The sequence below is a fragment of the Pseudorasbora parva genome, chromosome 12 (assembly GCF_024679245.1).
Source record: "Pseudorasbora parva isolate DD20220531a chromosome 12, ASM2467924v1, whole genome shotgun sequence".
NCBI classification, from domain to species: Eukaryota; Metazoa; Chordata; class Actinopteri; order Cypriniformes; family Gobionidae; genus Pseudorasbora; species Pseudorasbora parva.
In genome coordinates, this window is record NC_090183.1 from 11,549,173 (window position 1) to 11,577,037 (window position 27,865).

At 38.1% G+C, this 27,865-nt stretch overlaps 1 protein-coding gene across 1 annotated transcript; it reads right to left on the reverse strand.

Moving 5' to 3' along the window:
* cdk15 (cyclin-dependent kinase 15) lies at window positions 1–27,402 on the reverse strand. The gene is made up of 14 exons (XM_067459087.1): window positions 26,950–27,402; window positions 16,715–16,746; window positions 11,596–11,733; window positions 10,650–10,744; window positions 9,666–9,745; window positions 8,641–8,735; window positions 8,480–8,542; window positions 8,274–8,397; window positions 8,064–8,184; window positions 7,586–7,679; window positions 7,397–7,460; window positions 1,791–1,839; window positions 1,412–1,554; window positions 1–1,174 (listed from the first exon to the last, which is right to left on the reverse strand). The coding sequence occupies exons 1-14, from the start codon at window positions 27,062–27,064 to the stop codon at window positions 1,062–1,064; spliced, it is 1,326 nt and encodes a 441-aa protein (XP_067315188.1). The 5' UTR covers window positions 27,065–27,402; the 3' UTR covers window positions 1–1,061.
* Window positions 27,403–27,865: the final 463 nt, after the last annotated feature.

Genomic DNA, 27,865 nt, shown 5'->3' on the forward strand with positions numbered 1-27,865 from the left:
GACGGTGAAGTAAACCACTACTTGGGTCATGTGCCTTCTGGATTTTGAACATTTGGGATATCAGTGCACTACCCCAAACTAAAGAACAGGCAAGCATTTCCTTATGGTTTTACTGTATTTATTCCGAAGTCAAGACACAGTGGTATTGTATTAAATTTTATGAACACGTACACAATTTTCACAGTATTGCAGACTATTCTGAAGTGTGTGGATATACTCATCCATGTATGACATCAGCATCGAGTGATTGCTTCTATTATTTGAAGCTGTTATTGGTTGGTGACAGATATTGCTGTACATCTCTCACATAGAACATTTAATTAGAAGCAGTACATGTTTGAATCTCGGAATCTTATGCATACATAGCTAATATGTCTTATGTAAATATATCGAAACTATTAATTATGAATGCAAACTTATTTCAAAACAGTATGTTTTGACACGCTGTCCAGAAATATGAGTATGTGCTGTACAAAAACAGGTAATTTCAGGTGAGACTCTCCAGGTGTTTTATGAATGCATACAAGTATTTTTTTTCCACCTGCACACTGTACAATAGAGCTTTGAAATATTAGTAGGTATATTCCACGCATTTCATATCATATTCCCAGTTAATCTCTCTCAAACGCTCGCTCTTTTCTGTGCAATATATACAAAAAATAATGACATATCAAAATGAATAAGTGCATTTAATTTAAAATTATTCACAATGAAAGTGTGCTGTAAACAGACTCTGGACATCACTTTGCAGAGAGCCAGGAAAGCAGACATATTTGATCCTCTCTCAATGAAAATGATCTCAAAATACAGTGGATCCTGGTGATAAATCAGCTTTAACTTGGATCGTCATGATTTACCATAAAACTTTCTCTTAGGTATTACTTGTCCAAAAATGTAAAAACAAATCTTATGGAACTGAATCTGATTTTCCTTAAGAAATCTATTTGATGAAGCTGATTTAGATCTGAATAAACAACATACAAACTGACCGTCATGCTTTACTCATGCTGGTGTGTTTTTGGTTTTCACAAGCACACCAACTATTTACAAAGGCGAGTCTTTCACCAGCACTTGGCCAGCGGAGCAAGAGGCGATTTCATTCGTCTGCTGGGGCTGAAGATATCCCTCGCTTCCGGCTCTAACCTCACGCCAGGCACCTTAAAGATGGACACGGCTGACGGAGAAAGGGGGAAGGTTAGGAAAAGAGAAAAGACCAAGAGACAGGAGGAAAAAGACATTTCTAAGATTGCATAATCTCTTTTCATCTCGAGTCGGTGTTGAAAAAGGTTGCCAGTTTTGACAGAAACTAAGAGGGATTTAACTTTGATCTTGTTCGAAACGGGACCGGATTAGCCTTTGAAGCTGGAATCGCGTGCATTCCGCTCATATAGTGAAATTCTCCAGCACTTACTGTCCCTTAGATGCATTAACGGAGGTGGAAGAGTGTTGAAATATGGGTGCAGCAATGCATCCTGGGCTGAAATCCTGTCCTTTGGAATCATCATCAGCATCTGCTGGGCCAGATCCTCCGTCTTATAAGGTAACTGAGCGAGTCTGAGCCAGTGTACACACACACACACACACACACACACACACACACACACACACACACACACACACACACACACACACACACACACACACATACAGAGAGCTATGGGTCAGACTTCCATTAGAGGGGGTTGGTGGAAGGGAGATGAAGACCGCTATACAAAAACTCTTCTGTTCCCACTCTGAGCCAACACGCACACACATACGCGCACGAGCATGAATGCATGAACTGGTCTTACCTTTTCCAGACATCTCGGAATTGCTGGGGCTTGCAGGGCAGGAACCACTCTACAGGAACACAAAGAGTCCTCTTTTAGCTTAATAGACCACCAAAACATCCAACTCTGATCAGGTATCTTCACTCAGAGCCTGTTAAGACAATGAGCCACGAGACAATCTTTGAAAGCCTTCATCATTTACTATTCCTTGTGCTGTTCCAAACCTATATGACTTCCATTCTTTTTTAGAGCTCAAAAAGAGATGTTTGACAGAATGTTCACGCTGCACTTTTCAGTAAAATGACAGTGAGCGGTGACTTGGGCTTCCAAGCTACAATTAAAGTCGGAATGAGATGAAAATTCATGTTATAGATCCTAAAGGGTTTGCTCACCCTAAAATGAATTCTGTCATTAATTACTCACCCTTGTGTCGTTCCACACCCGTAAGACTTTCGTTCATCTTTGGAACACAAATGAAGATATTTTTGATGAAATCCAAGAGCTTTATGTCCCTCCATTGGGAGCAATGCAACTTACACATTCATTGTCCAGAACGATAGGAAAGACATCATTAGAGTAATTTAAATCCAGCGGTTAACATCAATTTTATGAAGTGACACAAATGCCTTTTTTTAATACAAATTTTATATACTATATATTTTATTTTATATACAAAATAATATTCCCTAAACCGCGAGCACAGAACAACTTCTGTTCTCGAGTCAACACAACATGCATGTTGTGTGTTGTGGTGCTCCCCCTACTGGATTGCAGATCATTATTTTTTATAAATAAAGTGGTAAATGTATGTTTTTTCGTGGAAGTAAAGCACTCGCGTCACTTAAAATTGGGGTTAAATCACAGGGATTACTTTAACGACGTCTTTCCTATCGTTCTGGACCTTGAATGTGTAAGTTGCTTTGCTCCCAATGGAGGGACAGAATGCTCTCGGGTTCCATTGAAAATATTTTCATTTGTGTTCTGAAGATGAATGATGTCTTATGGGTTTGGAAGGACATGAACGGTTACTCCACTGTTGTTCTATGTATAACGTTACACTAGTCTGATGTGCAAAACCGTTTTGCTTGCTACTGCTAAGGTTTAGTCGCATACAATAGTCCATAAACCGAATGATGTCCTGATAAACTGTGAGTAAACACACAAATGTTGACAGGCCACTAAATACAGTAACGTTACAAACCACTGCTGTTGCTTCTCCTGTTCAATTTATTTCAGCCTCCGGATCAGATTCTGGATCATATCTGTATTAGCTGAATCTGATCGATAGCCATGGTTTATTTAGTGTAGCGTTTTCTTCTCCACACTTGAGGACGTCACCGCTTTGTGCGCGCTCGTCAGTCTTTAGCTCCGCCCACACGATACGCCTCCAGGAGATCGTTTTTTTCCGGAATTTCTCCTTTTGTGCAATTTTGTCTTTATTACCTAAAACTATTAAAAATATTATACATTCATTAATTGAAGTAAAGCTAGAGCAATTCAAAATACAAATATTAAATTAAATTCTTAAGCTTACTTTTTTTCAAACAAAAATTAGAAATGTTGTCTTGCAATTAATTGAATTAAAATAAGTTGAATTTGAAGTACTAAAGTTACTAAAACTGAAATAAAACTGAATTCAAGCTAAACAGAATATAAAAACAAAAACTTATAAAATGCACATATCAAATTTGCTAAAATTAAAAAATAAAAGCTAACTCAAATTATTGAATAGTATAATACTAGAGCTGGGCAGTATAATAAATATCAATGGAAATGTTGCTATATTGTGTATATCACATCATGTAAATACAGCAGTGCAGAACTCTTTGACACATTAGACCGATAAAGAAACATGCAAGAATGAGAAAATAAAGTGTGAGAAGTATGTAATATTAAAAAGATTCATAAAGCAAATAAAAAAAAGAATTAAATGCAGTACTAATGATGACTAACATCCCTGAAATAGTAATTTGCATCTTTGTTCTGTTAATTAATAACATATCTAGTTCAGTCATGAAACTCTAGAGGGCGTAGGCTGATTTTTACATGCAGTCTGCAAGCAGTCGCATCATTACCACATGGCACACGCTGATTGGCCTTTGCAGATTATGCAGCCAATGCGATTGCTTGTTCAACATTTAAATAGTTCCTCTGAAACCCTCCACCTCCCCCAGCTCCACCTGCCTAGATCTTATATGGGATTTATCTATTTATGCAGCAGCAGCATACCTTACATGTTCACATACATGGAAACCATATTTGTTTTGCAGCAGCAATAATCAGCAGAAGCAAATAAAATACATTGCCATTAGATTCATGCATCGATATGCTGAGCCTGATTCGACCCCTGATCTCATAGTCAAATCTTTTTGGGTGTTATGAAACGAGGATCATACCATATTGGCAATATGGGGGTGCTGAATATTTTAAAGACGAAGCGCAGCATTTTTAAAATTTCGAACACAAGTTTTTAATGAGTGTACACACACCGGCGGCGGCATTCGGCGCCTGTCGGCGGCGACTCAGGAAGTTGTTCAAAATCGTGCCGCGCCACAGAGCGCCATTTCAAGGTTTTATATTAAATTTATATTATATTTTCCTCAAATCGACAGTGCACATACTGATTTCACCCTGTGCTAGAAGATACACCCCTTTAAAATGTTATGAGAAAACGTTTAACAAATGTTTATCCACCACATTACCTTTTATTTAAACCTAAATAAGAAAGCCATTGCCAGTTCGTCTGTCAGTTGGCAGGCAGTTTTGATCGTTTTATTAAAAAGTTGTTGCTGTGTGCAGTGTGTAAAGGAAAATAAAAATTGTTTTGCTGACTAGTGTCGTGCCCCTCTCAACCCATTCACACACATAGATGATTCGACTATCGGTCGACCATAGAAAGATTCGACAATTCTGATTCGAATGGCTAAATCCTTAGTCGAGGACAGCCCTAATTGCCATATTCATTAAGATGCAACACAAAAAAAAATCAGAGAAGTATATGAAATATTGTAGAGAAATAAAATTACTTGTATAGTGAAATAAGATTTTGATCATACTGCCAACCCCTATATATTAGTATATAAATAATACTAAAATAGCAGCACTGCTTTTTTAACTTCAATTTGGGTAAACTATTAATTTAAGCAATTTTATTAACATTCAAGGAAAGCTTCAAACCATTTAAAAATGTTTTTTTTTTCTATAAAGAGCTTTTGAAGAACATTTATTATGAGTGTCCCTCTGTCAGTGGCTGTGGTCACGGGCCACCCGGTCATTCTTGGCTGAAACCTGAAGCCACACTTACGCTTCAGCACACCTGGATATACCTGAGAGACCACAGCGGGTTCTTGTAGCTTCTCTCCAACACATGGTACATACACATACAGAACAGCCTGGGGCTTGGGTAAACCCAGATTCATGGAGAAACACAGCAGGGCTGGCCTGCCAGCAGTTTACCTACCACACACATCATCTCCATCAGTACCCACACACTCTAAATGAGGCATATTTCCCAAAGCCACCTCACATTGCTCATTTGTGCACCTGTGTAATGAGTTTGCACTTTATTTCCAGGACTGCAGTGGAAAGACATCAACCCCTTTCCTGCATGAGTGTGTGAAGGTGTGTGTTTGTGTCTGACTCGAAGGTGTCAAGTCAACTCATGGCCAACAAAACCACTAACAGAACACCTATACACACAACAGGATTTATATTGGAAACAGCTTCAGCAGAACTTTGTGAATTTGCTTTAGCGAATTTCTGTTTGTATGACTACATTTTATTATAACAACAGACCCTTGGCAACAAGTTTACACACACACACACACACACACACACACACACACACACACACACACACACACACACACACACACACACACACACACACACACACACACACACACACACACACACACACACACACAAACACACACACACGTTGGTTTATGTGGTTTACAGGGACTCTCCATAGGCGTAATTGATTTTATACCTTACAAACCGTATTTTCTATCCCCTTACACTGCCCCTGCCCCTAAACCTACCCATCACAGGAAACATTCTGCATTTTTACTTTCTCAAACATAATTTAGTATGTTTTTAAAGCTATTTGAATTATGAGGTTATACAAATTTGTATAACTACAAACCACATAAACCGGCACACACACACACACACACACACACACACACACACACACACACACACACACACACACACACACACACACACACACACACACACACACACACACACACACACACACACACACACACACACACACACAAATGTCCTCGTAAACTACAACCACACACTGCATATAGATAATGGTGTATATGTGTTAAATGAATGGGAACATTTTATTTACTGGATGTTTATAAATAACAGAGAAATCTAATTTGTAAAGTTTGTATGTGCAGGTAAAGTTAACAAAAAAAAAATCGGTCATCATTTACATATCACTTGCTTCCATGCAACACAAAAATGGAAGAAAAAAAATTATGTGGTGCACAAATTTCAAATTTGCATATCAACCTTTTTCTTTTCTTTTTTTTTTTTTACAATGCATTATCTTGTGAATGTGACAGACTTCAGATTTATTATCTGCTGTAAGGTTAATAACTAGAAAATATAAAAGTGCAGTAACCAAAAAAACTATTTTACACTATAACCAATGTGTTTATTATTAAAATAATACAATAAATTGATAAATAACAGTTTGCAATGTCAAGCTAAAATAACTGCAATTTTATAATAAAAATAATGGATAGCATATTATTGTATATGTTACAGCTGATAACATACAAATAGCCAACATTAAGATTCTACAGAATTCTGTTCCAATATATTACAATAAAACACTAAAAAGTAAAACCAATAGTTTTAAATGCCACAGGTAAGTTTAGGCATCACAACAGTGCAATGTTCATCATGAAAAATGGATATTCATATTGTGATCTACTAAAGACTACATTTAAGTGTTATTAAATTATTAGTGTTTTAAAGACTTTTTTTAAAAAAAGAAAAAAAGAAAATCAGGGGAAATGGAAAGCATAAGTAAATCATTCTTTATAAATATAATATGAATAAATAAAAAAATATCCACACCAAGGAACCATAAAAGCAGCCCATATGATTTGTTGGTTAAATTCCAACCTTTAGAGGCCGAGAGATCATGAGACATGCACGAATCAATGGCTTTGACTTCAATGAGATTTGAGAGCTATCATTTAAGGGAAGATTATCAATGAATAACAACTTAATTTGATCATGATTCAAATCCTTCTTTCATGAGGAATTGCATGAGGGCGAGTAAATGACGACAGAAGTTTCATTTAGGGATGAACTATCCCTTTAAGTACCTATTTCTTCCTGATCTAGGTCCTACAATTACTTTCATTGCTGTAAACATAATAATAAGGCTTATTCAATCATATTAAAACATTTCTTTGATTTAAATAAAACCAGTTAATTTAGATTTTACCACATGAAGTACATACTAACACATACCGTGACGCAAGCATTTAATGAATGAGTCAAATCTGCTGAGGCAGGAAATCTCCTCTCATAGCAGACACATCTGTGAGATTACAGTACAGATACAGATGAAAGGAGGATTTTGCACACACCTGGTTTGTAGTTTGGCAGATCACTGACACCTGGCCAGCTCTCCTCGGTCGGGACCCCGAGGACCTCAGAAGGAAAGAAGAGGTGGGATGAATATCGGGAGGAGAGAAGGAGAGGAGGAGAGGAGGATAAATAAATGGACAGAAGAGAAATTTCACACGATTATAGTACATTCCCACAAACAGACTCACTGTCCAAATCTTCAGCAGCTGCTCAAAGACATCAGCAACTCCAGGAAACGCTGGTGACCCCTGTAGCATCTCAATAAAAATGCAGCCGGCTCCCCTAAAGGGACAAATATACACATAATATATTGTATGAGTCAGACATTACCTTTGCTCTCATTATTATGAAACATTCAAGGAAGAATGTGTGTGTGTGCTCTTGTTTATATTACATTGTGGGGACCAAATGTCCCCATAAGGATAGTAAAACCTGAGATTACCTACATTGTGGGAACCAGCCAGCCACTTGTCAAAATGCTTATAAATCATACAGGATGAGTTTTTTTGAGAAATTAAAAATGCAGAATGTTTCCTGTGATGGGTAAGTTTAGGGGTATGGAGAGTCCCCACAAAGATAGTGAACCAGACGTGTGTGTGTGTGTGTGTGTGTGTGTGTGTGTGTGTGTGTGTGTGTGTGTGTGTGTGTGTGTGTGCAGGGACTCACCAGATGTCCAGGGCTGTGGAGTAATCAGTGGAGCCCATGAGAACATCTGGCGGGCGGTACCATAATGTCACGACCTCGGCAGAGTACGTTTGGCACGGTATGGACTTAGATCGGGCCAGACCTGAAACAACAAGAGGTGCACCATAGTTTAGAATGCATGATAAGTTAGCGTGTGAGTGTTTGCATGTGCGTAATTTAAACGAAACCTACCAAAATCGGCTAACTTGAGTTCTCCCAGATAGCTGATGAGCAAATTCTGAGGTTTGAGGTCTCGATGCAGAATTCTTCTGCTGTGAATGTAAGATAACCCTCGCAGCAACTGAAACATGAAGAGCTGGAGAAACAGAGAGAGTGTGAGAAAGCCAGCTCGTTATTTCTGACCTTGTGTGTTTCTGTGCATTTACGGGTTTGTTTACCCTGATGTTGTACGAGTGAAGTCCGCCGGGATGCTGAATCATATATTGAGCCAAATCTGTTTGCTGAAAGAGTGAAAGAAAGATGCAAAGCATGTCAGACAGGCGACAAACGGAAAAAACAAAGTAATCTTGAAAGACGACTGCTGATATGTAAGACTCACCACATACTCAAAGACAAAGGTGAGCGACTCTCGCGTGTGGATGATGTCGTGGAGCAAGACTATGTTGGCATGTTTAAGACCTTTTAACAAGGAAGCTGGGAATAATCACAAATAAAATGGGCATATAAGTGAAGTACCAGCACATATTTAGAGGAGAGTGGGGTAAGATGAGCCACTTGTCACTTTTTCACTCAAGTAGCCCCTCTAGGTAAGGGAAAATTAGTCATTATATACAGTACACCTGCATTCAAAACTTTTTGGATGATGGCAAGATATTTTAATGCTTTTGAAAGACGTTTCTTATGCTTACCAAGGATGCATTTATTTGTTCAACAATATAGTAAAAACAGTAATACTGTGAAATATTATTACAGTTTAAAAGAACAATTTTCTATCTTGATATATTATCCATTATATATGTATTAATATTAATTTATGTAATTCATTCCTGTGATGGCAATCAGCATCATTACTCTAGTTTTCAGTGTCACGTGATCCATCAGAAAGCATTGTAATATGCTGATTTGCTGCTCAAGAAACATTTCTTATTACCAATATTAAAAATTGTTGTACTGCTTAATATATTTTCGAAACTGGAATATATGTTGTTAAGAACAGCATTTATTTGAAATCAGAATATTTTATTATAAATGTCTTTATATGAATTATAAATCTCTCTACTTTTATTTGATCAACTGAATGTGTCTTTGTCCAATAAAAGTATTAATTCTGTTAAAAAAACCTTACTGACCTTTACATTTTGAGTATAAACATAACATTGTTTCTATAAAAACTGTTTATTAATGCACTATTCCATAATCATATTTCAGTTACAGACATATGTATATGATGCTAACTGAATATATATTTAATTGATTTTATTAATTGTTTTATTCTTGATTACTTGGACAACACAATTTATACACACTGGCGCATTTTACCCCACTGCCCTATGTGTACAAGCACTTTTGTTTTGTGTGTGTGTGTGTGTGTGTGTGTGTGTGTGTGTTATGCTCTTGCAGTACCTTCTCTAATAGCTGTGAATGGAATTCCTTCTTCCGTTTTCATGTGAATCACCTTTAAAGCCACAAGATGACCATTTATCCTGTCAGAAACACAGAAAAACCTCAGCGTAATCCATAAACATACATCTGCGTGTAACAGTTTACCTGAGGAAGTAGAATAAACACCATCACAAGCTCTTCCTTTCGAAGACCTTATAAAATAAAAATGGAAGTTTTGTCCATTAGCTGTAAGTTTATTTATAAGCTAGCATACTTTTAAAAATGATAAATTAAAGTTGTAGAAAATACATATCAGCAAAAAAAGTATTTATCTTCTATTCTTTGTTTGATTAAATTTGTAGAGAATTTACCTGTGGTCTAATAACACCCGCCCATGACTATAGTATGCAGCAAATCATATAGTTCATGTGAGGTAAATTAAAACCTATTGGCTATCAATGAGAAAAGCCTAGTGGCTTTTAATGGAGGGACAGCAATCTCTCCGATTTCAATCAAATGATCTTCATTTGTGTTTCGAAGAAGTCTGTAGGGTTTAGAAAGACATGAGACTAACCGATGACAGAAGTTCATCGAACATTCATCATTGTTTCACATACACAAGCAAACATTTAGCTAAATGTTAAACTTTCTATCTTAAAATGGGAGCTGTTTCTCATTAAAAAGCATTTGTTATTGTACAACAACATTAAACTGCCTATCAGTTGAAGCTTCAGGCGGGAATCCATATGTTGTAAGATGACCTTATAAAATGAATCCATGTAAAACAAGCTGCTACAGAATAACTCAAAGAATGCCTACAGGGAGGCAGTGAAAAGAATCATTTGCTGTCTATTATACAGAAGAACAAAGCCACAGGGAGGCTTATCTGAATAATGTGCTTGCCAACTGCATAAATGTTGTCCTAGAGGCAACATCTAACTGAGCTCTATATTGATTTGCAGTTTGAGCGTGTGTTTGTGTGAGCGTTTACATATGACTACTAACCTGCTAATTCCTTTGTAAACTGTGGCATATGTGCCCTCTCCAAGTTTTTCTAAATTAAGATAAGATGTTGCATTCCCAAACTGCAGACCAGTTTTCTGTGAATGAAACATACACACTGTTATTTTGCCAAGCAACAGCCATCGAAATGAATGAGCATGTTTTACAGGTAGATATTCTTTCGTTTAAATTTCAATCTAAAAATCACTTATCAATACATTTGTTAAAATGTTCATGTTAGAGCCTATATGTGAAACTATGCAAACTAAAAAATAGAAAGTAAAAAAACCTCTAAAATAGTCAGAAAAATCTTTTTTGATGGAACAGTTTGGTGTACTTTTATGGCCCATTTAGCTTATACTCGAGGAGAAAAAACATCGTTTTATTCATAGGCCCAAACTGAGCAAAATAATGCAGTTTGCTACAGATGTTATTTATATAGCCAAAAAAGGAAGAAGAAATTATGATGATATTATGAGACTACTTACATAAAATGCATATAAAGTTACTCTATATCTTCCAATAATATTTTTGTAGTTTGGAGGGCAAACATATAATGCAATGCAGAACAAGGATGATTGAGAGATGAACAAATAAACCTTCCTCCAAAGACTGATGTTTTATAATTGATACAGTTGATTCAGCCCAGTAAATGTTCATCTTGAAATTTTAGTAACAAATTAAAAGTTATTGTTAAGTTTACTTTATAAAAATCATTAAAGATTTGCGAGCAAAAAGATGTGTAATACGACCTGAAGGGGGACTAAAAGGCCTTTTATTTGTAATAAAAAAACAATAAACCATCAATGACAGAAGGCATGTAGTAGATTGCTTACAACAGGTATCAAATATTATAAAACAGCCTTTCTCAGCACTGTGCATGGCTGTGTATGTATCTGTAGCTGTGTTGTGTATTGCTGTGTCTGAGATGTATTAGTGTGTCCCTCACCCATTGGAACTCTTGCTGGAAGCTCTTTCCTCCCATAGGATCGCTGTTACTGCGGCCTCTCTGAACTCTGAGCCGTCGCACCTGCAGCGTGTGAAACCAGTGCGGCTGTGGTTTCTCCACCCCATCCAGCTCACCCAGCTGAAATAGGAGACAAAGATAGAGAGAAAGAGGTACACAGGGACAGTTGATCTATATTAGTTACAGTGGGAAATGTTATAAAACCTTGTTTCGCTGATACAGCCATCTTACTGTATCCATCACATCTGTCTGTGTGTGCACGTGTGTAAACTGTGTCTTCACATTCAGGTCGACGTGACTTTGGGATTTTCATTTATACCAGCTCAAAAGTGTTCATGTGGTGTACATGCAGATTAGATGATTACAGAACTCAGATCTTCAGCAGGGAGCTACATAATCTTATAGGCAGGCAAAAGTTTTGATTAATTTTTTTCCTTTTTGTTTTGTTTCTTGTGCTCACCAAGGCTGGTTTTATTTGATTGCAAATACAGTACATAATCCTTCAGAAATCATTCTAACGTGCAGATTTAGTGCTCAATTATTGTCAATATTAATAGTTTCTTATTATTATCAATGCTGAAAAGTTTTTGCAGCATAATATTTTTATGAAAGTTTTTTTTCAGAATTCTTTGATTAATAGAGTTCAAAAGAACAACATTTATTTGAAATAGCAATCTTTTGAAACATACATGACTTCACTGTCACTTGAATCAATATAATGCATTATTGTTGAGTATTAAGTATTAATATCCGTATATATATATATATATATATATATATATATATATATATAGAGAGAGAGAGAGAGAGAGAGAGAGAGAGAGAGAGAGAGAGAGAGAGAGAGAGAGAGAGAGAGAGAGAGAGAGAGAGAGAGAGAGAGAGCAGGCCAAGGGAGACCCCAGGAGATGACCAGGGAGAAGAAGGTAGGTGGAGCCAGAGCCGAGACAGGAGAACTAGAGGATGACCCAGAGCCATGACAGGATGAAGGCCCATGGCGGAACTGATGGAGGGAAGAGCTTAGATGGAGATGCCAGGCGGAACTTGTGGAGGTGGAGACCTAGGCGAAGCCAAAGAGCCGAAGACCCAGGGTGACATCACTGGTCTGGAGGATCACGGTGGACCTGCAGGTGGGTGTGAACGAGGTGGAGACGTGGGCTTGGTAGACGGTAGGCGGAGACGGTGGGAGTGAGGACAATGGTGGTACTGAGGAAGGAGGAGCCTGGTAAAGTGCTGAAGAGTTGAGGCACAGCTGCTCACTCAGAAGTCTGAGGCAGACAATGGACAAGGTGGAGCCAGAGGGATGAGGGAGCCCCACGGCGCCTGAAGGCAATATCATCCAACTGCGGCCACAAATGGGCATTATCGTGCTGGTGGGGGTTACCGTTTTCGCAGACTGTAACCCCCCCTTCTTCTTTTTCATCTCTTCTGCTGAACTGCTAGCTGTCAACATCCGGATTAATATGTTCAACCTTCGCTAGTTAGTTTTTCTCAAACAGAAAATTCAAAATAAGATCTAGCATCTTGCAACATGACTTTGTGTAAACATACAGGCCACTTTCTAAAGTCAAGTGGCGTGTTATCTGTGCACATTTTGAGCTATCCGCGTGTATGTCTACGCCATGTGATTCCGCGTGAATCTCTACACCTAAACGATCCATCATCCCCGCATGTGATTCTGCGTGTATGTCTACGCCGAAACAAACCATTATGTGTGTGTGTGTCCACAATGTAAATGGATTTATAAACATACTAAATTATGTTTCTTTGAAAATGTAAAAACGCAGAATGTTTCTTGTGATGGGTAGGTTTAGAGATCAGGGATGGGTGTAGGCAATCGTTATTGTGATTGACATGGCCAAATTAAATATTTACAATCCATTGCAGGGCATTTCCGCTGAACTGGTTTGGGGGGAAAAATAACGCATTTGACATATACCCATGTGCCTTGAGAAACTCATCGCGATTGGTCGATGAGATGCTACCAGGAACGCCCAATAGGCGTTCTTGTTTCATGATGGGAACGCCCAAGCCGCAGATGGACCCTTCTCCCTGAAGAAGCATTGAGGCATGATGGAGACGATGGGTCGGAGGGCCGAGGTGGAGTCCGGTGCATAGAGACTTGAGGTGGAGCTCGGGGAACCATGGGCTAAGGAGGAGCTCATGACTGGGAAGCCCCAGGTAGATCCGTGCAGCTGGGTGAAACCACTGGAGGAGTTGGGGGGCTGAAGGGAGACAGTGGAGATGAGCCCAAGGAACTGGACCATCCGCAACCAGGAAGACCTGGAGCTGGGCAGAGTCAATGGTGACAAAAGAGACTTGGTGTTGGACGATGAAGACTTGATGCTGGACAACAAAGAATTGCCGCAATGATGACGACTTGGAACTGGGCTTAAAGGGATAGTTCATCCAAAAAATGTAATTATGTCATTAATTACTCACCCTTGGAACCAGAACCCGCAAGACCTTCATTCATCTTCAGAGCACAAATTAAGATATTTTTGATGAAAAAATACAACGTAAACTGCGTAGGACACTGGTACAGACTAGAATGAAATTGTTAAATAAAGTTATTTTTGTTTGTTTTGCACACAAAAAGTATTCTCATTGCTTCATAAAATGAAGGCTGAACCACAGGAGTCACATGGACTGTTATAACTATGTTTTACTACCTTTCTGGGCCTTGAAAGTGTATTAATAATAATATATTCTTTTTTAATATGTGTTCCGAAGGTGAATAAATTAATTTTTATTTTGGAGTGAACTATCCCTTTAAGCCGTAATGACTGAGACAACTTGGAACTAGGCTTAACCAGTGTTCAATATAAATATTTCCTCATTTAGCTCATCCAACACCAGTTACATAAAGCTCCAGCTTTGTTTACTCACTTTTTTTTGCTGTGGTGCTGTAATTTCAGCAATTTCATGCTATTGGAACACTACGCAGACACGGTGTATTTTTGTAGCAACAGCAGACAAAGCACTAAGTTGTACAGCAGATGATGTAAGAATGTCCTGACAGAGAAGCCTCTTTTAGCACTCATGTTCCCTTTTTCTGTCTAAATCTTTGACTAAGTGATTTCATTACAAGAGGACAACTGCCATTTTCAGAATGGACTTCAGGTTTAGCTGTACAGAATGTGCTGTACCCAGACAATAATATCTTCAGTTAATTTGGAACTAAATGGCTGTACAATGCATCTCCTCTTCGATCATACTTTTGACTCTCAACATTTGCTTGGCAAGGACAAGAAAAAATTGTAAACATAGTTTACCCCCTTTAAATTAGAGACACTTATGATACAGCATTTTAAATAATCAGAAATATTTCTCAATGACTACAAAGTTAGCGACATTTTTATGAAACATTCTGAAACATGTTGTAAATCAAAGGACAAGACATCACTGTCTCTTTCATACACTCTCTCTCTCTCTCTCTCTCTCTCTCACACACACACACACACACACACCCATCTGACCTCAGCAATTGGGAGGGAGGACACACTCCAAGTTTTTGATGGTCTTTCTTCTTTTTTCATTGCTTCTTTTATCTCTTCTACTCTCATCTCAAACATTTCCTCTTTCGCTTCCCTTCTGACTTCATTTGTTTTATCTCCACAACACCAACAACATCTCCTCAAGCTCACGGATGCCCAGACCCGCATTCTCCACAGGAAATCCTCCATCCAGTCCTCCAAATCTTCTCCTCGCTCACTTTCTCTATCTCTGATTAAGCCCTATAACTCATATGACTTGCATGGGAAAGTGTGTGCGTGTGTGCATGCGTGCGTGTGTGTGTGTCTGTGTCTGCAGGCCTGGTCTTATGACTCCATCTCCAATCCATGAGAGCCAAACACAAACAGCCATGTTATATTTGTAAGGGGAACAAATGCATCCATTCAACCGCAGGAGAGAAAAGCATAATGGGGCGGACAGTGATAAAGGTTGATTGTGAGAGAGAAATAAAAAAAGAATAAAAAAAGTTTGAGAGGGAACCCATACCATACATCACATCACATCTATACATTGGTTTTCAGACTTTATAAAGACGTTTCTCATCAAACTGAGGTGAATTTCATAGTCATGATGGAAGTCATGTGGCTCTCCTTACTCTGTCCACATGCTATGGTTCATCTCTCTCTAAGATGGGCTTTTCTTGTCTCTGGTTAATATCTTATAAGATATGTTGCACCCACATTACGATAACATTATATTATATTATAATTTTAATAAAAAAAACATTTTTATAGTGTTATTATTATCTCATATACTACCCTTCTAATGCTCACCAAAGCTGCATTTGTTTATCAAAAATACACTAAAACAGAAATATTGCATAAAGCTTAATTTTCAGCAGCCATTACTGCACTATTTAGTGTGAGAGAGAGAGAGAGAGAGAGAGAGAGAGAGAGAGAGAGAGAGAGAGACAGAGAGAGAGAGAGAGGATGTTTTCTCTGTTCTTTATTGACTTTGGTTATCTGGGCCTCTTTGCCCAGAAGGGACATACTCGATTGAGATAAAAATGAGACTCCAATTACTGACAGGAGAAAAGTGTATGCTGTGTTCAGCTACGTACTGAATTATGTGCGGTACATACTGTATTAATAATAATTCTGTAAAAAAAACAGTATGTGAAAAATGCATTGTTGTCACATGTTCATCAACATAAAATGATTATTGTGCACCATTTGGGACACGGCCTACTGGCTCTGCTGTATACTGAATATTTTAGCAAAGACAGTAGATAGTATACACACAAAAAAGTGCATACTGTGTACTAGAACTAAAAGTAGAATGGTAGTCATTCCACACATAGCCTCTCTCTATCTTTCTGCCAGTAGAGGGCAGTGCAGCATTTATTTTCCTAAACTTTTGCCTTTCCTCCTCTCTCTCTCTCTCTCTCTCTCTCTCTCTCTCTCTCTCTCTCTCTCTCTCTCTCTCTCTCTCTCTCTCTCTCTCTCTCTCTCTCTTCTGCCCTTGTAGGGGGTAGTGCTGTATTTCTTCCTTCCACCTCCAGCTGTCATCTGTCCCGCCTCTGTGGGTGGAGAGGGTTGTTTGTTTGTGCTCATAACATGTTGTGTAATGTCATGTCAAAGGTTCTTACCTCCTCATAGCCCAGATGTCTTTGCTTTAACCCTGTAAAACATAAAAGAGCAGTTTAGATGGACCACCATAACACTTTAAATGTCCAAATACATTGTTTTCGCTGTGGTATGCAGAGCTTTGAGTGTGAAATGGCTTGATTGTCTGTAATAGCTTTACGATGATATTTAAATAACTTTTTCGTAGGAACAGTAAAAACGACCCTAGTAGTATTTTATATACTGCTATATCAGATGAGTGTGTGTGTGTGTGTGTATGTGTGTGTGCTTATTAAGTGCATGTGAGAAAGAATATAAATATATTTCATTGTAAAATATATTTAATTGACATATTTATATTTCATTATATTTTAGATATGTTATCTATATATAATAATATTTAATACACAATCAGGCATTGTGACAGGTGAAGAGAAGAACCCTGATTATCTCTTCATCACGGCACCTGTTAGTGTAATAGGATTTATTAGGCAGCAAGTGAACATTTTATTTTCAAAGTTGATATGTTAAAAGAAGGAAAAATAGGAAAGGGTAAGGATTTCAGCAAGTTTGACAAGGGCTTGTGATGGCTGGACAACTGGGTCAGAGCATCTCTTAAACCGCAGCTTTTGTGGGGTCTTCTTGTTCTGCAGTGGTCAGTATCAAAAGTGGTCCAAGGAAGGAACAGTGGTGAACCGGCGACAGGGTCATGGGTGGCCAAGGCTCATTGATGCACGTGGCTTGCCCGTGTGGTCTGATCAAACAGACCAGCTACTGTAGCTTAAATTGCTCAAGAAGTTAATGCTGGTTCTGACAGAAAGGTGTCAGAAAACACAGTGGATCTCTGTTTCTTGCATATGGGGCTGCATAGCCGTCGTCGACCAGTCAGGGTTCCCATGCTGACCCCTGTCCACTGCCGAAAGCACCAAAAGTGGCACGTGAGCATCAGAACTGGACCATGGAGCAATGGAATGAATGGTCTGATGAATCACGTGTTCTTAAAAAAAAAGGAATGGTTTGAGGAGCACAACAACGAGTTTGTGGTGTCAACTTGGCCTTCAAATTCCCAAAATTTCAATCTAATAGAACATCTGTGGGATGTGCTGAACAAACGAACCCACCTCGCAACTTACAGGACTTAAAGGATCTGCTGCTAACATTTTGGTGCCACCTACCACAGCACACCTTCAGGGGTCTAGTGGAGTCCGTGCTTCACGGGTCAGGGCTATTCTGGCAGCAAAAGGGGACCAACACAAAGGTCATAATGTTATGCCTGATGAGTGTATGTATATATATATATATATATATATATATATATATATATATATATATATATATATATATATATATATATATATATATATATATATATATATATATATATATATATATTAATTACAGTTATATAAAAATCTATATGTCCATGAAAAGTCCCCATAAAACATGGAAACGCAATGTGTGTGTGTGTGTGTGTTTCTATGATAAGGCAGGTAGAAGGTGAGTCACGCTCAGTGTTTAAGCTCCTGACGGGAGAGGCGAACAGGAGCAGGTGGTTGTGAACAGGGGGTCTGAGATTTAACCTTCACCTTCATTTAAATTTTAACAGCAAATACAACAGTAAATGGGATCAACGAACAAAGTAGAGAGAGAGGAAGAGAAAGACCCCATGATCGCAGTTCAGTGGATGGGTGCTCTGTAAAACAGCCCACAGCTATTAAAACGTCCATTTTAGTGATGCATTTGAAAGGCGCCTCTAAAAGGGTGGAGTGCATCTGCTATGTAATGTGTGATCAGATATGTTCTGACAGCCATTCACAAGGAAAGGAACTCTGTTTAGGCAAAAGCTACAGGGAATATAAAAATAAGCCTATCTTTGTAACTTTTAAGGATCAATGTGACTGCAGGAAGACAGTTCTGCCCTAAAACTGTCCAGCAACTTTTACCATGTCAAATAACATCTCTGTTGAGAAGAATGTTTTTAAAGATAAGGTTTCTTTAACGCTAGAATGATTTAAAACCCACTGCAGAGGCGGCTGCAATTTCTGAGAGACTACCAAAAATAGTTATGATTTTTATATATAGGAAGAATTTTATTAGGAGAGTTGATTTCATTAATGTTGATTGTGAACTACGTCACATTTAGGATTAAATTATAAAGCCCTGCATGTTGACCCAGAAGACTGTATGTCTCAGTTGGATCGTTCCAGATCTGATTTACTAAAAACTCTTTTTGGCACTGCTGTAGGTGTCACCCTCAGGAGCTCTGCTGCCATCAGATTAGCATCGTCCTTGACATAAAAGAAAGGTCATTATCATAAAGGGTCTTCCAATGTTGACCATTAACCATAACCTGCCATGAAACTGATTCAAGGAGGTTGTAGGGAGTCCATTTCACATCAAGCATCTCATGCATGCCCAGGGAAGCATCATTTCTTAAACTTGACACTAATAACACTAATATGGATTAGTATGCATCGCTAAGGCACAAAATATTGAGAAGTTTGCAATTATGATTTTAATCCTGCAGAATGAAAAAAAAAACGGGCAAACTGGAGCAATACATTGACCAGAATTTCATAAAAACATGAGAATAGGGATGCACTGATAAAATTAATCCAATAATTTATTTTCATGCTAATGGTGATAACAAAAAAATAACAAAACAATAAATTGCCTAAAATAAAACAATATGCTACAAGTTAATTTAGACAAAACAACATGATGTAATGGATAATAATTTTGAGATTTACTAAAGATTACGTTTAAATTGCATTTGCAATTATTAAATGATTAATGTTTTTAAAGATTATTAGAGGATGTCGAAGTAATCTAAATGTAAAAACAGAAGAAATTAGCATGCACATTTAAAATATCAAATATCAGCCAATAATGATATATATTCTAAAATATATATGATGTTTTTATTATCAGCCGATAACCAATATCGTACTGATATTGTGCATCTCTATTTCCAGTACAAAACCACCTAGCAATCACCCAAGCAACTACCTAGCAACCACCTAGCAACACCCTAACAAGCATTCTTGGTTATTTCTCTACCTTATTTTCAACGTAAGAGCGGGTACGTCCATTTGTGACATGACAGTTATTTTAGCAGTACAAATACAAGAACAGTTCGTTATGCTGCTTGATTATGCCAACTGGTATTTATCATATTGTAATCATAAATACTCGTTTGTAGCAACAATAGTTCTACCTTTGTTATTCTTCTAGATATTTAGTGGCTAATGAATGGGAAGTCACATTAGCTTAAGAAAGTGGATATTAAACTATTGCTTAGTTTCCTTTTTGAATGTAGTTATAAGGTAATAGCATCAGTTTTGGTTATAAAAATGTCACTCACAGGTTAATCAGTGGAGTATATTTTTGTGTCTACAAATGATCTGTGCTGTCTCTGAATCCCCCCACCCAGGGCATTTTTTGCACAGATATTTATGAGTCAGTGTAAGGGAGGGCTCAGACAGCTCATAACTCATGCTCAAATGCATCGGGCCTTCCCGTTCTCTCTTTTCATCTTATCATCCATCTCTACACTCCACTATTTCTGTCTCTGCACAAGTATGTTTTCTTATTCCATCAAAATAATTCTCTCCTTGATCACCACTTGACATCTTTTCCTGCATTCTGTAGCCCACTCACGTTTTCCCTCCTTCCTTCTCTCGTGTATCTCAATGTGCAGCTCTTGCTGATTTGTATTCTGTGAGCAAAGTGTACAGCAATGTGTACAGCCACCCATCACTCACGTAGGCTCTCAGACAAGTGCAGTGATTGGTTTGATGAAGGCCAAGAAACTCAGATAAACAAGTTAAAGACCCCATGTCTGTTTGTCTGATAGCTTTGATACCATCTACAAGCTAGTGCATTCCTATGAATTCAGATATGTATATTTAAAGTCACCGTGAAATCCAAATGGACAATTCTTATTTTTTCACGGAATATTGAAGTATTTATTTATTATAAATGATTTATCGATGCACATCATTAAACATGTTTTATATTAACGCACCCTTGTAGTCTTTTAATCAAAATATCGTCCCCTTACGGTGACATCTCTAGGTCAGGGCGTCTTTATTAGTACCTGAGAGTAAATCTGTTATCCAGACAGGATAATTATAGGAACCTTACGTAAGAAATGTATTTAAACTAATCATAAAATGGCCCTGATACGTCACTAGACATTGAGAAATCATGAAAATGTCAAATACTTATCACTGACAACAGTAGTACAGCCAGGACATTGTCATTTAAAAGTTGTTGTTGCAGCCCTCAACTGATGTTGATGTTGACATGTTGTGTTTTGGCCTGAAGCTCCGCCCTCCATCTATTGACCAATCATGAAGTCAGTAGTGTTTCAGCATCCGGGTTGCCAGCTCTGCTCTAGTTACCACAGCAGCTACAAACGTTCCTGCTGGATCCTGTAGCCTATCTGGCAACCTCGAGTCAGGGGGAAGAGGGGGAGAGGGGACACACTGCTCTACAGTCATTTGAAAGTGATTGTAGTACCAGTTTTGTTCACAATCTTACATACATTTCCTTTAAAGGGTGGGTGAAATGTTGTTTCATGTATACTGAGCTTTTTACACTGTTAAAGACTTGGATTCCCATCCTAAACATAGACAAAGTTTCAAAAACTAAGTTGGACGATTGATGGAGTATTTCTGTGTCAAAAATACTCCTTCCGGTTTCTCACAAGTTTCGGAGAGTTTTTTTCGAGTATGGGTCGGCTTGACGTCGACAGAGCGGAAGGTCCTTGTATGGGCCGTACGGGCTCTTCTCCCGGTAGGGTGCGCGCGCGTGTGACTAAAGCGAGAGCGCAAATGCACGCCCATAAACACTCGCTCGGGTGCAGATCCACTCGTCTGAGCAAAACTTCTGTCCCACCGCGCTTCACTTTATTCCTATGGGTGACATCAAGCGACTTCAACGCTTCAGCACAGCATTCTGGGAAGGCAGCGCTGCATTTGAACCCATTTGAACGCAGAAATGACGGGAAGCGCCACAACACACGCTTCTGTCGTGTTGCAAAAGTGGATCTCCACGGTCCCTGCTGTCACAGGACTTCACTTCAAATGTCTATGTTGTTATGCTATCGTCACGTAAGTAAACATCAATATACACCACACTGTGTATAACATTAGTTAATTTATCAATGGAGCATGCAATCTATGGTGTGTGTTTAAATACATTTGTTTATCTGACCACTATAGGTGTCAGTTTTTTTATTGTAAAACCACCCAAACATAAACCTAGCGTTCTCACAAAGCGTGCTTCGTCATTCAAATGCGCTAACGTTACTCCATTGTTGTTCTATGTATAACGTTACACTAGTCTGACGTGCAAAACCGTTTTGCTTGCTACTGATAAGGTTTAGTCGCATACAATAGTCCATAAACCGAATCATGTCCTCATAGACTGCGAGTAAACACACACAAATATTGACAGGGCACTAAATACAGTACCACAGAGACGGACATCCTGCTGTTGCTGTTTCTCCTGTTCAATTTATTTCAGCCTCTGGATCTGATTCTGGATCAGGTTGGAAGTAAGTTCAAATTCAAATGTAGTACCTACTTACATAGTATGTGATTTCGGACGCAGCTATAGTTCATGGCCCTGTCCTAAATGGAACCCTAAAGCTTGGGACATATTCTGCAAGAACAAAGAAACTTCTTTGTTTTCTCGAGGTGGCAAGAACAAAGTTCGTTCAGGTCAGTACTTTCCATACTTCACGAGAAAAGCAGGTGACGATCATCTGCGTTTCTCTGCATAAACCAAGCTCACTTTAAATGTATGACCAATCACACAATAGTTCTCAGACACCCACAAGAGAAAAGTTTTACTCAGACGATGTGTAGAGAACAAGCTGCGAGAACTCCCAAACCAGGGCTGCGAGAACAAAATTACGTCATTTTGTTCTCGCGGCCCTGGGAGCGAGAACTTTTTTCTCTGTTCTTGCGGAGAATGTTGTAGCCTTAAACAGTTAATTAACCCAAAAATGAAAATTCTGTCAATAATTACTCACCCTAATGTTGTTCGACACCCGTAAGACCTCAATTCATCTTTGGAACACAGTTTAAGATATTTTATATTTAGTCAAAGAGCTTTCTGTTCCTCCATTGAATGCATGTACGGTATACTGTCCCTTTCCAGAAAGCTAATAAAAACATCATCAAAGTAGTCCATATGTGACATCAGTTGGTTGGTTATTTAGAATCTCTTGAAGAATCGAAAATACATTTTAGTCCAAAAATAACAAAAACTACGACTTTATTCAGCATTGTCTTCTGTTCCGTGTTTGTTTTCAATCCGCAAAAAAAAAGTTTTGAACGGTTATGAATCAGCGTATTGATTCATGATTCGGATCACGTGTCAAACTGCTGAAATCACGTGACATTGGCGTTCCGAATCATGAATCGATACGCTGATTCATAACCTTCTGAATCTTTTTTTGCGGATTGAAAACAAACACGGAAAAGAAGACAATGCTGAATAAAGTTGTAGTTTTTGTTATTCAATGACATAAACAAAAGAGTATTGGCCATTAAAAAAAGGACAACCCCTTCAATATGTCCCACCCTAACTTCCTGTTTAAATAGTTAAAGGGTTAGTTCACCCAAAAATGAAATTCATGTCATTACCCTAATGTCGTTCCACACCCGTAAGACCTCCATTCATCATCGGAACACAGTTTAAGATATTTTAGATTTTAGTCCCAGAGCATATGCAGTCTATGCACACTTTACTGTACATGTCCAGAAAGCTAATAAAAACATCATCAAAGTAGTCCATATGTGACATCAGTTGGTTGATTAGAATCTCTTGAAGTATCGAAAATACATTTTGATCCAAAAATATCAAAAACGATGATTTTATTCAGCATTGTCTTCTCTTCCGTGTTCCGATATTTTGGGTGAACTAACCCTTTAAGTCAAGTCCAATTTATTTGTACAGTGCTTTTCACAATACTTATTTCAAAGCAGCTTTACAGAAAATCACGATGTTAATGTTTAAAATAATTTAATATATTCATAATACATTAAACAGATTAAAGCTGGGTTATAATATAGTTTATATTTTGCAACAATACAAGCAATCAAAGTTGGTCAGCCTAAGAAGTGCAGATAAACTGGCAGTTCTGAGAAAATTGCAGATTGGCTGGCTGCTCACAGAACAGTAATAGGCTACTTTTGTCCATGGTGAGGAAATGTGCTTAAATACATGTCCAGAAATAGCCAGCAACAGATTTACCTCTAGTGCAATATATTTCAAGTCAATGCCTTTCACTCGCGCCTGCTTTTTTCACACAGTTTTTTTCACTCTCAGGCCTCTTGCCTCTCAAGAGATGGACACAGATGCTGGTACGATCTGTTTTTCTCTCACCTACAGGAACCTGCCCTTCCCTCCACCATCACAACAAAATCTGACTTCTGTAGTAAACCACGGATAATATCGCTACCGTGTAGGTCATTCTGTCTTGTATCCACAGGTCAAGCAGAATCCTCTCTGTTCTGGTACAAGCATACATGGGCTATTTGTCTTCCAGTGCACATCGACAATGTGCTTTAGCCACAACAATCTATTGGCTTCCTCTGCTACGGTTGATAGTTGCATTACCTGCTAAAACATCATAGATGATCTGATTTGGTGGTTCTACCAGTGTTATTGTATTAATATACAACTGTAGTTTAAATTTTTTTTTTGGAATACTGCAGTATTTATTATAGATTATTTATCCGTGCACAATTTTTTTAAATAAATTTTTATAAATTAATTTGTCCTCTAAATCTTTAATTAAAATAACTTCATGCATGGTTTCCAGATGAATACAATCAAAGTTATATAAAAAATGTCCTGGCTAATCTAAGCGTTATAATGGCAGTGAATGACTGTTTCTGTTTTGAAAGAAAAGTGCATATAAATTAAAGGCCTTCTGAAGTGAAGCGATGCATTTGTGTTAAAAAAAAAATCCATATTTAAAACTTTACAAAACTGTAATCTCTAACTTCCGTTTACTGTCACACGCTGGAACGCCAGTCTCTCGTGAACGCGCATACGACAGTTAAAGGGTTAGTTCACCCAAAAATGAAAATTCTGTCATCAGTTGCTTACCCTCGTGTCGTTCGGAACACAAATGAAGATATTTTTGTTGAATTCCGATGGCTCAGAAAGGCCTCCATTGACACCAATGTAATTTCCTCTCTCAAGACCAATAAAAGGCACTAAAGATGTTACAAAGTCCATCTCACGGCTCTACAATCATTTTATGAAGCGATGAGAATAGTTTTTGTGCGCAAAAAAAATCGAACGGAATTTAACGGAAGTTAGAGATTGTGAGCCGTGTGAAGCAGTTATATGATGGATAAATGTATTTCAGATATTTGCCTGTACAGGGAGTGCAGAATTATTAGGCAAGTTGTATTTTTGAGGATTAATTTTATTATTGAACAACAACCATGTTCTCAATGAACACAAAAAACTCATATCAAATATCAAAGCTGAATATTTTTGGAAGTTTTAGTTTTAGCTATTTTAGGGGGATATCTGTGTGTGCAGGTGACTATTACTGTGCATAATTATTAGGCAACTTAACAAAAAACAAATTTATACCCATTTCAATTATTTATTTTTACCAGTGAAACCAATATAACATCTCAACATTCACAAATATAAGTTTCTGACATTCAAAAACCAAACAAAAACAAATCAGTGACCAATATAGGCACCTTTCTTTGCAAGGACACTCAAAAGCCTGCTATCCATGGATTCTGTCAGTGTTTTGATCTGTTCACCATCAACATTGCGTGCAGCAGCAACCACAGCCTCCCAGACACTGTTCAGAGAGGTGTACTGTTTTCCCTCCTGCCATATCATTAGATTTTCTTCTTTTATACCCTTTCTTGCCAGCCACGCTGTGGAGTACTTGGACGCGTGTGATGGAGCATTGTCCTGCATGAAAATCATGTTTTTCTTGAAGGATGCAGACTTCTTCCTGTACCACTGCTTGAAGAAGGTGTCTTCCAGAAACTGGCAGTAGGACTGGGAGTTGAGCTTGACTCCATTCTCAACCCGAAAAGGCCTCTGAGTATTGCACACCTTGTGCTTTTGGGCACTCCAGTGATGTTGCAGCTCTGAAATATGGCCAAACTGGTGGCAAGTGGCATCTTGGCAGCTGCACGCTTGACTTTTCTCAGTTCACGGGCAGTTATTTTGCGCCTTGGTTTTTCCACACGCTTCTTGCGACCCTGTTGACTATTTTGAATGAAACGCTTGATTGTTCGATGATCATGCTTCAGAAGCTTGGCTATTTTAAGACTGCTGCATCCCTCTGCAATATATCTCACTATTTTTGACTTTTCTGAGCCTGTCAAGTCCTTCTTTTGACCCATTTTGCCAAAGGAAAGGAAGTTGCCTAATAATTATGAACACCTGATATAGGGTGTTGATGTCATTAGACCACACCCCTTCTCATTACTGAGATGCACATCACCTAATATGCTTAATTGGTAGTAGGCTCTCCACAGCTTGGAGTAAGACAACATGCATAACGAGGATGATGTGGTCAAAATACTAATTTGCCTAATAATTCTGCACTCCCTGTATGGCAACATTTCTAATTTTATTTAGTTTAAGATTTTCATCTAATATTTATATTTTATTTTATTCTCAGCTTTATTTCAATTGCCAAAAAAAGTTTTTTTAAATTTTTTTGTTTTAATTCACGATAATAACTCTGGTTTCTACATGACATTTGTCAACTGGCCAAACTGGGAGAACAACTAAACCAGCTCAGACCATCTTGACTGGTTTAAACAGTTTGGTTCAGAAGGGTATAGTTTCTTTGGAAATGTAGCTGTTTCAGGTTTAAAACGATTGAGTTAAGGGGCTACTTTCTTCTCACATCAAATGTACTGTAAGCAACAGTGTGTGTTCAATAACACTAATACAATAAATAAGGCAAATGAGCACAAATACAAAGAATAAATTCTGAAATTAAACGAATTATGCTCTTTTGGGCACAAGCGAGAATGCAAATGTAACCATATGCAGATCATGAATCAAGTTATTTACAATTTTTAATGTGCAGCTGAGATGCTGGCGTGGAGGAAAATTGTTTTTTGTCTCTTTATTATGCACTATTCCTCTTTCCAATATGTGATGATGAGACATCAACACATGTAATTAAGGAAAGATAACGATACTGTTCATATATTCTTAGATAAAGCTGAAATACACTTACCGAGACGCTGGAAAGCCTCAGAAGCTGCATGCCGAAGGTTCTGCATGCTGTCCGCTTCTTCTGATGGACCTTGATGGAACTGCTGATATGACGAGAGGCTCTCACTGTGAACCATACATTTTGAGTGTAGTGCTGGACCTCATCACTGTCCCTTTATCCAGCATGTCATCCTATTGCTTCAGGGAGCTTGTTGCAGACAGCACACACACTGACACAGGTTCCCTTCTCTGTCCTCCTACGTTTACTCTGGGAGCTCTCCTCCTGTCTCTCTCTCTCTGTTGCTCTCCTGCCTCCTGCAGCTGCCACTGCCGCTTGTGTGGTCACAGGCCAATCAGAATTCTTCTGCAAACCACCATCCAATTGGCTGAAAATTAAAGAGAGGCAAGGGATTGCTGGTTTGTTTTGAAAGGCTGGTGCATCTAAACACCCTGAGGGTGTATGTGCATCTGAGTGTGTGAGAAAGAGAGAGTCTGAAGGAGCAATAGAGAGAAAACAAATGTTAGTTTGAAAATTCCCCTCATCTCCAAAAAAATAAACCAAGCAGATAAGCTAAACAAATATAAGTAAAATAGCAAAACAAATATAAAAATATACCAATTGCCAATTTCAACTGCTTGATTTTTTTATTTAATTGCAAAATGAAAAATTGTCGACCATTGATATTTAAAGTTGGATAGTACATCCAATTTTATCTGCATACATACAATACTCAAGTAAAGCAATTGCACTACACCAGCTAATAGGAACATTCTGTCAAGGTTCACTCAGTTATAAACAAACATTTAACAATGTTTTAAATGCTACTAGTTTCAGAACGTTTAGTTGTGAGAACATTCCCACAATGTTTGAAACATTATAAAATTGCATGTTCTCTCCACGTTCGAACAACCAAAAAAGTTGTAAAAAATGTATACAG

Excerpts from the sequence above, each read along its gene's own strand:
- cdk15 (XM_067459087.1), bottom strand. The coding sequence starts at position 27,064 with ATGGTTCACAGTGAGAGCCTCTCGTCATATCAGCAGTTCCATCAAGGT. Across the intron at positions 8,736-9,665 it reads ATTCACAGCTATTAGAGAAG|CTTCCTTGTTAAAAGGTCTT; the intron begins GTACTGCAAGAG and ends GATTATTCCCAG. Across the intron at positions 7,680-8,063 it reads TCCACAGCCCTGGACATCTG|GGGAGCCGGCTGCATTTTTA; the intron begins GTGAGTCCCTGC and ends TTGTCCCTTTAG.